Below are 19,243 nucleotides of genomic sequence, written 5' to 3' on the forward strand. Positions count from 1 at the left end.
TCAGTCGAAGGAAACCGTCTTTATGTGTTGAGCTCAGTCTTAGAATGTTTCAGCTAGTCATTAAATGTGTCCCTGGCCTTAGTCTCACGCTTTCCAACAAGCCCACACTTGCCTTGTAAATTCCAAGTAGATTTTTGGAAATTGTATTAAATTAGCAAACAGGATGCAGAATTGTATATTGAATTGAAATAGATTGAACTGAAATTGAACTAAAGTAGAATTAAATGTATTGAAAATTTAAGATAAACTTTGAATAATGGCTTGAAAGTAAATAAAATAAAATGTTTGAAGGTAGTATCCTGTCGTTTCAATTCAAATTCCTATTCATATGAATTCTAACATGAATTCTTAATGCTGACCTAAACAAATAAATAAATAAATGTTAAAGGGTTAGTTCACCCAAAAATGTCTGTCATTAATTACTCGCCCTCATGTCGTTCCAAACCCGTAAGAACTTCGTTCATCTTCTGAACACAAATTAAGATATTTTTGATGAAATCTGAGAGTTGTCTGACACCTCCATAGATAGCAATGAATATAACCACCACTTTGAAGGTCCAGGAAGGTACTAAAGACCGTTAAAATAGTTTACAATACAATACAAAGTTTACAATACAATGAAGCAACGAGAATACTTTTTGTGCGCAAAAACGAAACAAAAATAACGACTTTATTCGACAATATCATCTCTCCCCTGTCATTCTCCTACGCTGTTTATCACCGTGTCCTAACCAGACGCGATGCGATAAGATTCTAGCGACGAGCAATTTGACTGTCCACACTAGATGCGATGCGACAATGAGAAGCGATAAAATCAATCAAAAACCACAGCCAATCAGAAGAGAGTGTGGGCGGGCTCTCTCGGCAAGAGCGCAGCAGACACAATGAAATGGGCAAGTACATAGTAAAATGAATAAATATTACACAATTCAAACATTGTTTAAAGTACATACGGAGTGACTGAACCTTTGAAACTTTGTCATAGAATACACTTGTTTGTTCGCACTGAGTTGACAGTTTGAACGTTCTTGTGCCCATTTATTATTTTCAAGATCTGAGGTGAATTAGCTAGTGTTGTTTTCATTAAAGCTAAAAAGCTGGGAACACAGAGCGATATTCAAACTCACATTAGACGCTTTTAACATTAAATAAAGCACAAACAGTACCTGATATTATCATTGCCATACTTTGTGTTGCTGTTTCAGCCGCGATGTCGCGGAGAAATAGAAACCGTTTCTAAAATAGAATATTCGCGTGTCGCGGTTGGTTAAGACAAAAACTCAGATTAACATGGAAAAGATACCTTTTATCGCGTGTTGCGCCGTCGCGTCGCATCTGGTTAGGACACGGTATATGTCTAGCGCTTCCAGGTTCTACGTCAGAACGGCAGCTCAGTACTGGCCGATGCTGCTCACGTGAGCAGTACGACACATTTGTTTGATGCTGATGCTGGAGCCGTCCAATAATGAGTCGTCGTTCTGACGTAGAACCAGGAAGTGCTGCACATAAACAGCATAGAAGAATGACACAGAAGAGAAGATATTGTTGAATAAAGTCATTCTTTTTGTTTTATTTTTGCGCACAAAAAGTATTCTCGTCACTTAAACATTAAGGTTGAACCACTGCAGTCACGTCGACTTTTTTAACAATGTCTTTAGTACCTTTCTGGAGCTTGAAAATGGTGGTTAAATTTTTTGTCTATGGAGGAGTCAGACAACTCTTGGATTTCATCAAAAATATCTTAATTTGTGTTCCGAAGATGAACAAAGTTCTTACGGGTTTGTAATTTTTGACAGAAATTTCATTTTTGGGTGAACTAACTCTTTAAATGTCATACATCAACTGTCCCATTTTCAAAGGCAGCACCTAGGAAATCCTCATGCAATACTCTGACCTTCCTCTCTTTAGAGGGAAAAACAATGACTGGTGATTTTACAAACACAATCTGGAGCCTAGAAGTCAAGTGGCTGTCATATATGTGTGCAAGTTTTCAAAGGGTCTATTGTGTGCCCTCTTGTTTTCCACCTTTCCCTTTCCTATGTTCCTGTATGATTATAAAACAAATGGGTGTGCATATGTGAGTAATATCTGAGTGATAAGAGAAACATACAGGGACAAAAAAGGAAGATCCTGCCTTTTGATAAGCTTGGTGTGGTGTCTCAGAATACCTAATTTGGGCTGACATGCTCTGGTCACCATTAGTCCACACCACTTCAGATAATCTACAGTGCCCTGATTGCTATTTTTAAAATCTATGACTGTAAATGTGTCATTACACAGAGGTTGGAACATAGAAATAAATATCAGAATCACAAAATTATGTTAAAAAATGTTTTTTTTTTAAAAAAAAAAAAAAAGAAAGAATGAAAAACAATTTTAAATAGAAGAAATGAAAAAGAAAAAAATTGTTTTATAAAAGAAAAAAAAGGGTTATGGTGTCAAATGCTAACACTACAAAAAAAAAAAAAAAAATGTTGGTTTTAAAGCAAACAAACAAATAATTGGACAAATCAGAAGGGTGTGAAAATACAGATACTGAAACCAAGTGGTTTTGAAAGTAGGGCAGTGCATTGATCAAGGGGTTCTGTAGAATCCCACTGAAGATAAAAGGAAACGTTGTAGTATGTGTTTATAAATAAAGATACTTTTTTAATAATTATAAATCAAGACAGGGCAACTGTTTGGACCCTGAATGCACAAACAGAAACTGTGCGACTCCAACTCAGTTTGGTAAACTGTGAGGGAATGGGTAAAAAACACATTGAGACTTGCAACCTTTTGATTAACTGTTGAAAGACCATACAATAGAAGGAAGTGCTAATGACAAACAAGTGAATATAATGTAGTCTGCACAGACTGGGAAAGCTAAAAGATTAGCTACAGTATGTGCAACAAAACATTGTAACACAACAGAAATAGAGAATATTAAAGTCACCAATGGATCAGTTTGGAGTGTCGATTGCAAACCTTAGCTTTTGTAGTTTACCTCATGCATTTCAAGACAGTATGAAGCATGCAGTGACTTGCAGCAGGATTCCTCAGATATGCAGCAATTGCCTAGCGAGTAATTTCAGTCTGGAGATGACAGCAGATTAGTGCTGGGGAAGATTCTTTGAAACTGGAGTTTGACAAGTAGTCAAGTAGTTCATCTACAGTAGAGCAACTACAGTATCTTTAAAATAGTAGTTGGTTACACTACAAAGTACAAGGTGGGGCCTCCATGGATCGTATTTATTTGTTCAGCACATCCCACAGATGCTCGACTGGATTGAGATCTGGGGAATTTGGAGGCCAAGTCAACACCTCAAACTCGTTGTTGTGCTCCTCAAACCATTCCTGAACCATTTTTGCTTTGTTGCAGGGCGCATTATCCTGCTGAAAGAGGCCACAGCCACCAGGGAATACCGTTTCCATGAAAGGGTGCACATGGTCTGCAACAATGCTTAGGTAGGTGGTACGTGTCAAAGTAACATCCACATGGATGGCAGGACCCAAGGTTTCCCAGCAGATCATTGCCCAAAGCATCACACACCGTGGTCCAGTTCTGATGCTCACGCGCCCACTGTTGGCGCTTTCGGCGGTGGACAGGGGTCAGCATGGGCACCCTAACTGGTCTATGGCTATGCAGCCCCATACACAACAAACTGCGATGCACTGTGTATTCTGACACCTTTCTATCAGAACCAGCATTGACTTCTTGAGCAATTTGAGCTACAGTAGCTCGTCTGTTGGCTCGGACTACACGGTCCAGCCTTCACTCCCCACGTGCATCAATGAGCCTTGGCCACCCATGACCCTGTTGCCGGTTCACCACTGTTCCTTCCTTGGACCACTTTTATAAGATACTGACCAGTGCAGACCAGGAACACCCCACAAGAGCTCCAGTTTTGAAGATGCTCTGACCCAGTCGTCTAGCAATCACAATTTGGCCCTTGTCAAACTCGCTCAAATCCTTACGCTTGCCCATTTTTCCTGCTTCTAACACATTAACTTTGAGGACAAAATGTTCACTTGCTGCCTAATATATCCCACCCACTAACAGGTGCCGTGATGAAGAGATAATCAGTGTTATTCACCTCACTTGTCAGTGGTCATAATGTTATGCCTGATCGGTGTATATCGGCCACCGTATCGGTATCGGCCAATATATATTTTTAATGTTATCGTTATCGGCCCGTAAAAGAAAATTTGGCCGATATATTAAAGCCGATAAATAATGGATTATTTCCTTTAGCTGAGACACTTCAGATGCGCACTGTTTGCCATGATGGTTTTGAATTGCTTGCCGTTATAGAAAGACTCTAAAAGCAGCCAGGGCCGAGCATCTCCGCAAACTCATAGAAAATAACCAAAACAATCCAAGGTTCTTATTTAGTACAGTGGCTAGATTAACAAATAAACAGACATCACCAGAACAAAACATTTCATTACAGTTTAGTAGCGATGACTTTATGAATTTCTTTACTGAAAAAATTGAAAGCATCAGAAATACAGTTGTAAATGTACAACCCTTGACAGAGTTTTATGATTCAGCCTCAATTATCGTCCCTCAAGAACAGTTGCAGTGTTTTACGACTATAGGACAGGAAGAGCTAAATAAACTTATCACAGCGTCTAAACCAACAACATGTTTATTAGATCCAATACCCACTAAACTACTGAAAGAATTGTTACCTGTAGCAGAAGAGCCTCTTCTCAATATTATTAACTCGTCTTTATCTCTAGGTCATGTTCCAAGACCGTTCAAGTTAGCAGTTATTAAGCCTCTCATTAAGAAACCACAATTAGATCCAAATGTATTGGCAAATTACAGACCCATTTCAAATCTTCCATTTATATCTAAAATACTAGAAAAAGTGGTGTCGGTCCAATTGTGCTCCTTCCTGCAAAAAAATGCTAACTATGAAAAATTTCAGTCAGGATTCAGGCCTCATCATAGCACAGAAACTGCGCTCGTTAAAATTACAAATGACTTACTTCTAGCTTCTGACCAAGGCTGTATCTCAATACTAGTGTTACTTGATCTCAGTGCTGCGTTCGACACTATAGATCATAAAATACTCCTAGATCGACTACAGAATTACACTGGTATCCAGGGACAGGCATTACGGTGGTTTAGGTCGTATCTATCAGACCGTCACAATTTTGTTTATTTAAACGGGGAAAAATCTAAGATAACGATAGTAAATTATGGAGTGCCTCAAGGATCTGTGTTAGGCCCTCTGCTATTTTCAATATACATGCTGCCACTTGGTAATATTATAAGAAGACATGGAATTAGTTTCCACTGCTATGCCGATGATACTCAATTATATATTTCAACACAACCAGATGAAAACTCTAAATTATCCAATCTGACAGAGTGTGTTAAAGAAGAAAAACATTGGATGACTAGTAATTTTCTTCTATTAAATTCAGATAAGACTGAAGTATTACTTATTGGGCCAAAAACCTGTACACAGAATCTCTCAGACTACAATTTGCATTTAGAAGGATGTACTGTTACTCCATCCTCGACAGTTAAAGACCTGGGTGTTATATTAGACAGCAACTTGTCCTTTGAAAATCATATTTCATATGTTACAAAAACAGCCTTCTTCCACCTCAGAAACATTGCTAAGATACGGAATATGTTATCTGTTTCAGATGCAGAAAAGTTAGTTCATGCTTTCATGACGTCTAGACTAGATTACTGTAATGCATTACTAGCTGGTTGCCCTGCTTCCTCAATAAACAAGCTACAATTGGTACAAAATGCAGCTGCTAGAGTTCTTACCAGGTCAAGAAAATATGATCATATAACACCAATTTTATCATCTCTTCACTGGTTACCTATTAAGTTCCGTATCGATTATAAAGTACTGCTAATGACCTATAAGACTCTAAATGGTTTAGCTCCTGTGTACTTAACCGATCTTTTATCGCCCTACAATCCTTCACGCTCTTTAAGATCACAAAACTCTGGACTTCTGGTTGTACCTAGGATAGCTAAGTCCTCTAAAGGAGGGAGAGCGTTTTCACATTTGGCTCCTAAACTCTGGAATAGCCTTCCTGATAATGTTCGGGGCTCAGACTCGCTCACCCAGTTTAAATCTAGATTAAAGACACATCTCTTCAGCCAAGCATTCACATAATCCATCTCATATCAGATCAATTGCACATGACTATCTTTGCTTAATGTTATGAACAGCAGCTATGCTAATTATTCTCCATTTGCTTTTCTGTTTTACCTTGGGTCGCCCGTCCCGAGGTGACTAGAGAGTACATCAGTTTCAGTTTGGATCCAGCCTCTTAAGAAGACCTCAGATGACTAAAACTTTGGAAGAGACGGCGCCAACTCCTGCGATGACTTCAGAAGATGCAACATCTGGATCAACACGCACATTCGCAAATTTCTATATATCCTAATTATTGTTAATATGTAATTCATTTTTCCAGGAGCTCTTTGCTTCTACCTTCAATTAAATTGCTAACAGTGATTGTATGTTAATCGCCTAAATTATTACATTATTAGCTAACTGCAGTCTCCAAATTGTAATGTTGACATGCATTCTCTGTAAAGCTGCTTTGAAACGATATGTATCGTGAAAAGCGCTATACAAATAAATGTGAATTGAATTGAATTGAATAAGACTGGAGTCACTTCAAAAAGGAACAGTTAAGTGCAACATGTGCAGCGCAAATCTGTTATATACTTGTAGGCTACATAAAATTGCAATGATATAATATAACATCATTATAATTGTGTGCTTGGGACATGGCTTTTAATGGTAAGACTTTTATTTTTGTACTCAGGCTCTCAAAAATTAAATAAAAAATTGGATTTAGATTTATCGGCCAATATATCGGTTATCGGCTTTCAAAATTAAAGAATTATTAAGAATTATAAATTTTCATATCAGTGCATCCCAAAATTATACTAACTACAGCTTAAAAAAAAAAAATCCATATTTTTTTATTATTATATTATGTTAAAAAAAAATATTACATTTAATATTTACATGAACCATCAAAATGAACTGATTCACCTGACTGAATCGGACACTCTAATGCTACATAAAAGAAACATTCTAGAAGAGCTTTTGATTCATTTTGTTTGGCTGTAAAGTTTGCAACACAATTTCACAAAAATAGTGATGCAGCGTTTTATTAGTTTAATATGGAGAATGTAGTTTGTTACTGGAAAAAAAAAAACAGCATTTTGAAAAATGGCTGACCTACTGACACTGAATAATAGCATAGTTAGTTACACATCAACACTGCTGATGCCTGCTGAAAGTTTAATCCAAATAAAAAAGTAACTTAATTACAAATATTTAGGTTTACCAGATGTTTTTCCAAAATTGGTCAACAATATGTTTCTTTGAAAAGGTTTTTCTTTTTAGTTATGCAAACAAGTACAGGAGCATTTTTTTTAAGCTTAGCTTTTTCAAAGCATAGTTAAATTTAATCTGTGTTTACCAAACCATACAAAACTCATCCAAAGAGCTACAGGAAGTCTGATAGAACCACTTCTCCATAACTATGAATGAGGTCAGTAGAGGTAAAGATGAAAAAGACACGCTGAGAGACGACTTTCCCTGCAGTTTACATATTAAATGGCTATAAAGGAATGTTGTCTGTAACCGTTGCTTTCCAAGCAAAACAACTCAATAAGCACAAGCACTCATCCAGCAGTAATGCACAGTAAAGGAACATCTCAAGAACCTCTAGTTATACATTAAAGGCTAACAGCATCATCTCTATGAAACCCATCCTGAAGCAGACCCTCTACTACTAAACGTCTGTGTAGTGAGCTGCAGGCAACAAAATGTGAAGTGCGCCACTGTTGCAGTGGGATTTCATCATTTCCCCAGCTTCACTCAGGGTGTGTAGGAAACACGCTGAGTGAGTCAGTCAGTGGTGGGCATCATGGGAAGAGCCATATGATGGGCAGCCGAGAGCTAAAGAGCAATGTTCAAGGTTAAAGCATCTCACTTGAGATGAATGTCTGGGGCTATAGATGTCATGTTAACTTGGTGTGAATTGAATTTGTAAAATGCTTTTGGCATTTATGGCCCTTGGATGCGATTAATCTATTAAGAAAAAAATCTGTCAGCGGTTCCTATGTCTAATTTTTATGGAAGCTTGTTTCCACCATGAAATAAAAAATAAATAAGGTAAATGTGACTTTTTATCTCACAATTCTGACTTTTTATCTCACAATTCTGACTTTTTTCCTCACAATTGTGACTTTTTCTCAGAATTGCAAAATATAGAGTTATTAAGTGAGCATTGCGAGATATAAACTTGCAATTGTGAGAAAAAAAGTCAGAAGTTTATATCTCGCAATCCTGACTTTTTGTCTCAGAGTTGTGAGATATAAACTCGCAATTGCGTGTTATAATGTTCAATTGTGAGGAAAAAAGGCTGATGTTTTTCTCAGAATTGCGAGTTTATATCACAATTCTGACTTTATAAGACTCGATTATGAGTTTATATCATGCAATTCTGGCTTTATAACTCGCAAGAGTTGAGAGTTTATATCTCACAATTCTGAGAAAAAAAGTCAAAATTGCGAGTTATAAAGTCAGAATTGCTTGATAAAAACTCGCATTTGTATGATAAAACCTTGCAATTGTGAGAAAAAAGCCGCAATTCTGACTTTAAAACTCGCAATTGCAAGTTTAAATCTCGTAATTCTGAGAAAAAAAAGTCATAATTGTGAGATAAATAGTCCCTTTTAAGTGCCTTTTTAATTTTTTATTTAGTGGCGGAAACAAGCTTCCATAAATTTGTCTAATTTCATTCAAGATGAATTTTTTTTTTTTATCAAAATAGTACTTTTTTATTAGTACTTTTTTCAAGAAGTCTCCATGATATTCTGCTCTCTATTAAACTCAGGTCACTTCTTCAGTCAAGTCAAAGGGATTTTCCTATCTGCCATACTTTTTATCATCTACCAGCAAAAAACACAAGTCGGATTGCTAAGAAAACCAATAACACAAATCGCACGGTTTGAGGAATCACAAAAGGTGAGCTACATAAGTTTAATTCTTAGAGCCATGTTAGTTCTAACCCCTAACTCAAACTATGAGCAATTCTAGTAGTGATAGTGATGTTAACAAAGCATAACTAATAATAATAATAATAATAATAATAATAAGACAACATCATAATAGTTGTGGCATGCAACAAGACTTCTTCTGTTATTATTGTAAGTAGTACTTTATTGTTCACTTTTTGTTTTCTTTGCTAGCAACTTCACTGTTATAATACAACAGAATTTGAGGAACTCAGTTACTTCTTGTTTTATCTGTGTTTACTGACATCCCCTCATGGGATTAAAACATTGAACTAAACTTCATTTTCTACTTAACTGTGTAATTGTACAATTAACCATACTAAAACCGATGCTAAGAAAATACATTTTTGACACTAACCTTAATTAAGCATCAATTTACATAATTTCATTTTTTAAAAATACTAATAAAACAATGTCTAGTAGAGACAATAAAGCAATAAATCACAACTAAATGGAAAACCTATAAGACAAGAACAGATGAATAATTCAACCAATCCTTACAATAGCGCTCAGGTATAGCAAATGAAGGAGAGGCCTCTCATTTTACCAGATAAAGACATGTCATTTCTAATGACCTTTTAATTATTTATCCATTAACAATAACAGTCTGTCACAGAGACAATCATATCCGATCAGAGAGAGCCTGCTGTGTGTTAACACTGCATTATTTATCTGCTTATTTGACAATAAATTATATGGGCCATCAGAGGAACTCGGGGTCATGCGACAGTCACAGATATACACAAAGCCATCATAAACACTACACAGCACTGGAAGGCCATCACAAACTCCTAAACCTGAAGAGAACCAGACTTCAGACTGTAACTAAACAAGATTTGAGAATCTGTTACAGTACAAGAAAAATCATGCGAGTTTTCTTGCTTGTTTTTTAGAAGTCTGTAATCAACAGTACTAAATATTCAGCAAAATAATGCAAACGTTATCCTACACTCTCCAAAAAGGGATACGGCCTGACTATACAGTTGTACTCTATGCACTGGTGTTTGAAAGAGCCAAAACACAATAAACTATGGGATTTTTTTTTTAACGACACCCAAAAAGTCCTTTCCAAAACAAGCCATACGATTCGAGATATCATTCATATCTGTAGCACAAAGGAGGGATGAGTTACATGCCAAAGTTTAATACTTAAGGTAAAGAATAAAACCTACCGGTTCTGTAAATGCGGCATGAGAAACTTCTTGTGTCACACTAAGTCACCTAATAATAGAGGAAGGCAGTCAAAACACCGAAAAGGATGAGCTATCTCCAGTCTTCATCAGGTCATTAGATGAAACTTTTGGAGGGTATTGTATATACAGCAATGTACTATGTATGCTTTGCAACATGGTTTAATAGACTAATTCTCTGATATATATTACCATATATATTAGAGTTAAGGTTACAAACTGCAAACAGTTATATTTTGTACAGTATAAACTGAGTAAATCTCTAGTTTACCCCCAGAGTCCCCATACTAAACAGACAGAAGCGGGGGAAAAGTCAGATTCAGGTATATTACACTACAATACCTGCCAAAATGAAGATGCCTTCAACGAGTTACAGACAATTTCAAAGATTTAATCTTGTGTTATCAATATTGCTGCCATTCCTCTCAAAAATACATAAATAAAAAAGCAATCAAATTATCAAAATGAAAGTATTCATTATGAAGATATCACTTAATTTTTCAAAAAAAAAAAAAAATGTGCTGGAACAACAGAAGAAGCAGTTTAAATCAATTCTCACGTGGTGTTAAAGTAACTTCAAGAGAGTTTATCTCTGTATGCCGTTAAGTTTCTTTGACAGCTGGCTGGGTAGAAAAGTTATCCAGTCCAACAGAATGCAAATTTCCAAACATCTCAGTTTTTTTGTTCTAATTTTTGACACCTTCTGTACTTGTTCACAAGGCAACCATGACCAAAATCTCACCCTCAGGCTGTGTACCAACGTAAACCTCTCAGTCTTTCCACCCTCTTTTGAAACTGCTGAGACAAGTAGAACGAAAAACTCTTTCACTCTCACAGCCACTATCTAACTTCCTGTGTTTCGAGGACTGTCTGTCGACTCCCCCTCTACTAACCTTGACCTCTTGCTGCACCCCTAACCTTTACTCTCGGGATTCTTACCGTAAGCGTCCTACGGTGACATCGCAGTGTGTGTAGCAGGTCTAACAAGGCACTCCTTTCTCCAGCCAGAGATCACCAAAGTCAGCTAAAGAGTCTCCTCCTCTTTGTCTTGCCCTCTTATTTTCTTTCTCCTCCTCCTTTCTCTCACTTTTCAGCCTTCCATCTGCTCTCACTTTGCGCTGATGGGAAACAGAGAGTGCAGGCATCCAGCCTAAACTCATTCACACACACAAAAAGACCCCACCGCACACACGCAAGATAAACAAGGAAGAGGGGCGGCAACTTGCAATGCTCTCTTTGGTTTTACTCTTTATTTCTCTACAGTTGTGACAGTTTATGTAAGGTAACATTTTCTTCTTCCTGTGTAACAAACAGTCAAACTTTTATTTAGATCTGTTCATCTCTCGGTCTCCTTCTCTCTCGTACACACCCACTTACTTACTAGAAAAGTATTGATTTCCTGTACACCAAAAAAGGAAGCAACCCATTTTTCCCCCTCCATTCCTCTAACCACTGACAAAGAACAGCAGTACTGAGCATGTTCAATATGACCACAAGGCCACACACATAGAAAATACACATAATATACACATTTACTTAACTATCTAAACAATGACTTCTGTTGTTTTTATATAAAGCAATTTATAATCACTATATAGACAATCACTTAAATTCTAAAAGAAAACTTTTTGCATTTTCAAAATAAATATGTAAAAATAAAAAAAATAAAAAAATTTCTTCTTAAAGCTACAATATGTAAGATTTTTGCAGTAAAATATTTAAAAACCACTAGGTCAGTGTTTTTTTTATTAAGTTGAGCACTTGCAATATCCCAAATGTTTCCAACTATTTGTAAACCGTGAGAAAATCGCGATTTTAACCAAGGATACGGGACGTGTACGGGAGTCGCCTGTCAATGGCGTCATATCCGCGTTACCCTCGGTTTCCTGTTTTATGTTGTTACTATTTTGTCAAGTAGCTAATACAGCATTTTCTCCATCATACATTACTTTTATAAAATTAATTGCATGCCATTAATCAAGCCACCCAGCATTTATTATTATATTCTAAACTCGATCTAGCTTTCTGCAGTGTGCAACAAGTGTCTCACAGCAGCCGCCGACCGAACGCACGGAGTAAAGTCATAACATCATTTTCAACACAGTCAAATGTATCTAAATATGATAAACAGCGCTGTGTTACCTCATACGCTTGACCGGAAGAAGCGACGCCCGCGACTGCAGCATAATAAAAGTTCCGCTGCTCTCGAGTGTGTCGCGTTCGTCCAGTGGCCTCGTTCAGCTCCCACATCACTCGAGTCGGCCCTGCGCTGGTTCATACTACAGTAACATTAATAATCTAATCCATGAACATGATTTCTGCTCGAGTCCCGTTCCCGATTCTTTTCCACTGGCAGTGAGGTGAAGACCTCATTTCCCAAGATTCCGCGCTCAAACTCGGCGTCACCAAGCTACACCTTTGTTTTGAATAGGCGACCTCTAGCGAAAAATTTACATATTGTAGCTTTAATAATAACAACAATAATAATAATAATATTAAAAATAAAATTGAATCAAATAAAAATACATAATATATTATCATATTTTCAAATAGTATTATTATTATTATTAGATTTATGTATTTAGGTTTTCCAATTACGGAAGTTCTATCATATACAGCTCACTTCTGGGAACAAATCTGTCCTCAAACTAAAGCCAAGCCAAGCACATTTTCAGAGAGAAGCCATCAAAGGTTGATGATGCATTTCCATCTTGTAAGAGAATAATCATTATAATAGTCCTGATACAGCACTTGTCAGGTAACAAATGCATGAAAAAAAAAATTATTATAGGAAATGATTATAGGTAACCTCATTATGGACAGATTAAAAAGACATAAATCCCAGAAAAGAAAACAGGTTAATCATACTAATCCAAACTGTAAACACTCATGAGTATAAACACACACGCACGCACGTTGGGTTTATGATCTATGGGGACTTTCCATAGACATAATGATTTTTATAATGTACAAACTAAACCTATCCATAACAGAAAACTTTCTGTATTTTACATTTTCAAAACTTAGCCGTATAAGCTGTTTTCCACATGGGGACCAAAAAATGTCCCCACAAGGACAAGGATTTTGGACATTGCCATCTTTGTGGGGACATTTGTCACCATAACATAGGGTTTACAAGGACCACACACACACACACAGTACTTACTGTCATTAAACACTTTTTCATGTATCCAATTTCCAGCATATTTAAAGTAAACATTTATAAGAGTATCCATGTTTGTCCATATTGATTATACTTGGCATTTACAATTCTTCATCTGCTGAAAAACCACAGAGAACAACAAACAACGTTAAGTTAAACAAGCAAAAACAAAAAATGCAGACCAATGTCCAAATCACCCAAAATGTGGAAGTGAGAGAATTTGAACGTGACACCGCGAAGATTGCTTTACTTTAAATGTGAAAAAGTGCATGCCTCAAAATTAATTTCATTTCACCGTCTATTAAATATATCCCACATTGAAAAGCAATCATTAAATGCAAATAAATGATCTGCATTATACAGAAACCAGTCTTACCTCAATTGCATTGATTTTTAAAATAGGTCACCTCATTAAAAGCAGGGGTCAAGGGAATTAAATGGCCTGGTTGTTCTGAACAACAAGCTGGGCAAGGCTAGACTTTCCATACCTGAATCGGATTCCTTTACAGGAACTTCTAAAGAGAGAAGAAACACTATAACTGACATGCAAGGCAACAGAAGAGAGGAAATTATTTAAGAGGAAGAATCAGTCATACTGAGAGGCAGAAAGTGTCAGCATAGGCCTTCCTACCACAGGATCTATGAACACAAATATCAATGCTTATTAGCAGCACATTGACGTTTGCAGAATCAAAGATGTAACAGACGAGAAGACTCATTCTTAGAGAAACACACAAACACATTAATTCATAAATAATTTATAAACAAATTCAGAATATCGATTCAATCTGTGATCTCCTCCATCATTTAAAATACATAAATAGCTTTCCACATATTGACAAAACATAAAACATATGACCAAAAGCTAGAATTTACAATAAATACATGCACATGTGGTAGTCTATTTTACAGATGCTTGGTAGTGCAAATATTACAAACAAAACAACTCAATTACACCTCAAAAAAAAAGAGATTATACAAACAACTTGGCACAAGGTAAACAAAGTTTCATACAGTACATCTCCTTCTCATTGGCTGGCACTACTGGTTGGCCTATATTTGTCTTTTTTACTTGCGTATTTATCTGTTTTGAGACATCTGTGAAAAAAACTAAGGGAAATAACCATCATCTTTGGAGTATTTGGAGAGGTCGGACCACAACTGAACCATCTTTCAAGTTAAACAAAGATAGTGAATGTATTGAAGGTATTACAGATAATATTTCAGGATCACATTAGTGAACAGACCAATAAAGAAAAATGTGCATCTATCTAAATGTGCATATGTGTGCCTGTCAATCAAAGGATACACATCCAACGTAAATAGATCTTGTTAGACCAATCCCCCCATTATAAGACTCCTCCCATTCAGAAGGCCACAAAGAACTGTATGGAATGAGCCCATAGACTTATGGTTTGGCAAAACTCTCGCATCTTCTTATACTTGATCTTCTGATTTGATCTTCTTGCACATGAACAATTTTTGTAACATCACTGAAATTTTCATTACAATGTGCTTGAAATAACTGAAGCATTCATTAAAGTCGGCATGAAACAGAAGCTACAATAGTCTTTCATCTCTATTTTGATGTATATCCAAGTGAAACAACTTCTCAAACAAGAACAAATGTAAGACGGGACTTGATTTTGTCCACGGGGAATTGATTTGATCGTTGTCATTTACTATTGCTGCAATCTCATGTGAGTGACAGGTTGTCCCGCCCTCACGCCAAAAAACACTTCATCAGAAGTGATGAAATTTCCATTTCATGATTCATGATCGATGATTTTTCCAGTCGTTTGATTAAAATTGTAGATATTTCTAGCCGACAAAATATTTTAGTGATGACTACCATTTTTGACATCACACTTTGAAAATTCTCTGATATTACCAGATTTTCCATGACCGTGGGAACGCTGTTCTCAGTGCAAGCACTCATCTTGTGAGTAGTTGCCCATCATGAAGAGTGATGCAAAGCCAGTCAAGCGATTAAGTGACTCTCAAGGCTTTGAATAAACATATGATTTAATAAACAGTGTAGGTCCTTGTGCGATCGGTTTGTGAAGGCTTGTTTGTCTGTCAGATACAGTCAGGAAGTCTTTCGTCTGTCTCAAATGATCAAAGTCTCTGTTTTAATCAGTCCACTTTCATCGTTATAAGAGGTCAACCTTCAGCTTCATCTTCACCTCCCCTCTTCAACAGGTCTGGTCTCAGATTTTAGTTTGACGAACTCTTTGGCAACCTCATCAGTTGAGCGTTGAGAGAGGATTCGTAGTGCAGTGGTCCCGGTTTCATCTATGTTGATGCGCGGGCCCAAAGGGCACCAGCACACGCAGCTTTTCCGGTCTGCTATGTCACGCAGCTGCAGTACTGCGATCCCGACCACCCGGTCCGCACGACCAAAACAGTAATCCTTCACCGTTATTTGAATCTCATAGCAGTCCAGACTCACGCCTTTACCAAAAACACTGAGATTGAGATAAAAGAAGGGGAAAAATACACATATGAGTGGACTATTCTCAGTAATATGATTTTTTTTAAATAAAGGTTTAACTGCCACTAAGTACTAGAGAGACATAATTGTAGCAAACATTGGGCTGTCAATTAATAAACACTTGATGATACAAACCTCTTTTTTTCCTTTTCTAAATGTAACAACAAGTACTCAAGTAACTCTTGTATCTCTTGTATCTAGAAGAAATCAGTAGTCGAGCAAAACCTACAAAACCACACATTTAAATAGAGTAACATTTACAGATGAGAGTTGTTTTCACTCACAATTGAAATGCCTCATTGTACTTTGCAGTCCAGCTGTTGTTTTTCGATTTGGTTGTGAATTTTCGTTTCTTTTCTGTAAGCTGTGGGCCGACCAGGTTAACCTCCACAAATGGACGAAACATCCCCGAGGTCTGCCATTTCATGTCATTTACAGCAATCACTGAAAGAGAAAGAGAGAGAGAGTTTGTAAAAAGATGCCAGGGGTGTTTTCAGACTCGAATAAATCATCATTATCTCACCAGACACTTAAATGCTCAGATAAGACTCCTAAATTTAGCTCTTCTTTGCTGTAGTGCTCTCACCTCTGATGCCGAGTTTCTGCTCAGTGTTTCCAGCTGGGGGCGACAAATCCAACTGAATTACGGCCTCCCCTATCGGCCGCTCAACCCCAGAGCCTGTCAATCAAACCACTTCATTTCACAAATACTGTACATCCAACATGGTGCTCATACTTACAATCATATATATGCATAAAAACATATATTTTCACTTTTTATGATTGTGATTAAAAATTTGTGCAATTATATGGAATGGATTTCATAAAATGTTTTAAAATGTGCCATTAAAAGTATATAGTAAAACCAAGCTGAAAGTATTTTACTCAAGTACATGTAATGAGCAGGGGATTTGTTGGAACAGAAATGCATTTTCTCCGGAAATGATAAAAATATCAAGTATATGATGTAATAAATATTGCATCACAGTCTCCCAAAAAATATTAAGCAAAACAGTTGTTTTCAACAGATTTCTTGAGCAGCAAATCCACATATTACAATGATTTCTGATCATTGACATTGAATACTGGAGTAATGGCTGATGAAGATTTGGCTTTGAAATCAGGAGTAAGTAACATTTATAAAACACATTAAATTCACGAGAGAGAGAGAGAGAGAGAGAGAGAGAGAGAGAGAGAGAGAGAGAGAGAGAGAGAGAGAGAAAGAAAGAGAGAGAGATACTGCTCCTAGCCCTTCAAAGAGTCAAGGATAAATGAATTTTCGGCCCACCTCGGTCAGGTCGAACATTCTCTTTGGGGGTAATCCTGATGCCCATTCCATTTTGAACTGCAAGAAGAAATGTTTCATTTTAAAAATATAAGAGTCCTGCAAATGTCAAATAATTTATATAGATTGTGTGGCCATGTGCAAGGGTTGATAAAAGTCAGCCACTGAACATGTGTATATATCTCACCCTGAGCATGTTGTGTTGTCACAAATGTCTTGATAAGAGCATCTGTGGTCTGAGTATATAGGGAGAGAGCGTAACGCAGCGATGACAGCTCAGGACTCTTCTCCAGATACACTTTTTTTAAACCGTTCCCACCAGCATGGAAAAACAGCTACCCAGCAGCAAGTTTGAGAGAGAGAGAGAGCGAGAGAGAGAGAGCGAGCGAGAGAGAGCGAGCGAGAGAGAGTAAATTAGCATGAATTTCCTATTAAAAAGGTGCTACAGACAGCAACTTGTTTTGTCCGACCAAGTTACTACGTGTGAAATGTCATGCCTGTGGTGAGCAGCTTTCTCAGACTGTGTTTCTCAGTTTCTCTCTCCTACCCACACACTTTTTCATGACGCACCAACTGGAAGAATCCAAACCCTCGGTGTGCAACATGTTGACTTGCTGTGACAGTTCTGTTTTTAAGCAGACAGCCAACACTTTAACGTGTTGTAACTCAGCGGGCATGCCATATCCACCAACACACCTTGATTGAGTCCAGTGCTACCTCCATGATCAGGCATTGCCTTGGCGACAAGCTCTTTGGCTCCACCCCTCCCTATAATGAGAGAGAAGCATTAGCCACACCCACTTCCATATGCTATAGATTATATGTTTTACCCATGTATTTATGGATAATACCTTTAGTTTTGACAGTTCCTTAGCAGCAGTAAGAAGTTGAGCTCCCTGTAGTAAAAAAAAACAAACAAAAAAAAACAGAATATCTCAAACATCTGCCTGCCAGCATTGGCTAAAAAATATTGTGTGTGTTAAAGGATTAGTTCACGAAAATTACCCCAAGATTTACTCACCTTCAAGCCATCCTAATTTCTTCTTTCTGATGAACACAAGTTATATTAATAAATATCCTGATGCGGCCAAGCTTTATAATGGCAGTGAACAGGGGCAACGAAGCTCAAGAAAGTGCATCCATCCATTATAAACGTACTCCACACGGCTCCGGGGGGGTTAATAAAGGCCTTCTGAAGCAAAGCAATGTGTTTGTGTAAGAAAAATATCTATATTTAACAAGTTATAAAGTAAAATATATAGCTTCCGCCAGACCACCTTCTGTATTCAAGTTACGAAGAAAGTGTAATGCCTCTCGCAGTTCAAAACGTTTATGCTACATCCTACGCCTTCCATATTCAACTTACGAAAAAATCGTAACTGACGCGACATCAGTTACGCTTTTTTCGTAAGTTGAATATGGAAGGCGGTCTGACCGAAGCTAGATATTTTACTTTTTAACGTTTGGAGTACGTTTATGATGGATGGATGCACTTTCTTGAGCTTCAAATTCATTGCCCCCATTCACTGCCATTATAAAGCTTGGACGCATCAGGATATTTATTACTATATTTCCGATTGTGTTCATCAGAAAGAAGAAAATCATATTCACCTAGGATGGCTTGAGGGTCAGTAAATGTTGGGGTAATTTTCATTTTAAAGTGAACTACTCCTTTAACTATAGGGACAGCATTATGGTCATGATGTCTGTTCCAGTACATGTATAAGATGCAGTCACAATTTAAAAATAGTTTTAATTTATAAAAACTGGAAAAATTTCTGTCTGAAAATCCAACCATATTATCGCCTAAAATGGTCATTGTGAAATTAAAAATGAGATTTGCATTTTATAAATGCAAAATGCTTAAAATAAAACAAACAAAACAAGAACAAGACAAAACATTTTTTTTTTTTTTTTTTAAATTAATCCAATTTTTGTGTTGATGATCACTACCGATTGCTTGAGTACTGTAATCGCTGCTATCTCTAGATAATATACTGAAACTGACAATTGAAATAATAATTTAAAAAAAACAAACAAAAAAAAA

At 36.9% G+C, this 19,243-nt stretch overlaps 2 protein-coding genes across 4 annotated transcripts in view; both read right to left on the reverse strand.

Annotated features, from left to right (window-relative positions):
- Positions 1-11,445, reverse strand: part of atp8b5a (ATPase phospholipid transporting 8B5a) — a 34,314-nt gene extending 22,869 nt beyond the window's left edge. Inside the window, exon 1 of one of the 3 annotated variants that reach the window (XM_051893570.1) lies at positions 11,194-11,445. The gene's annotated coding sequence lies outside the window, so the exon portion shown is untranslated. Of the gene's footprint in view, positions 1-10,236; positions 10,349-10,996; positions 11,071-11,193 lie in introns of those variants that run through there. The other 2 variants (XM_051893572.1, XM_051893571.1) reach the window with 2 other exon arrangements.
- Positions 11,446-14,159: 2,714 nt separating this feature from the next.
- Positions 14,160-19,243, reverse strand: part of LOC127512893 (protein unc-13 homolog B) — a 111,144-nt gene continuing 106,060 nt past the window's right edge. Inside the window, exons 37-43 of the mRNA XM_051894248.1 lie at positions 18,048-18,092; positions 17,893-17,964; positions 17,384-17,531; positions 17,200-17,256; positions 16,498-16,590; positions 16,196-16,355; positions 14,160-15,885 (exon numbers count right to left, since the gene is read on the reverse strand). Of these exons, the coding sequence (XP_051750208.1) occupies positions 15,600-15,885; positions 16,196-16,355; positions 16,498-16,590; positions 17,200-17,256; positions 17,384-17,531; positions 17,893-17,964; positions 18,048-18,092 (861 nt within the window). The 3' untranslated portion in view covers positions 14,160-15,599. The remainder of the gene's footprint in view (positions 15,886-16,195; positions 16,356-16,497; positions 16,591-17,199; positions 17,257-17,383; positions 17,532-17,892; positions 17,965-18,047; positions 18,093-19,243) is intronic.

The sequence above is a fragment of the Ctenopharyngodon idella genome, chromosome 5 (genome assembly GCF_019924925.1).
Source record: "Ctenopharyngodon idella isolate HZGC_01 chromosome 5, HZGC01, whole genome shotgun sequence".
NCBI lineage: Eukaryota > Metazoa > Chordata > Actinopteri > Cypriniformes > Xenocyprididae > Ctenopharyngodon > Ctenopharyngodon idella.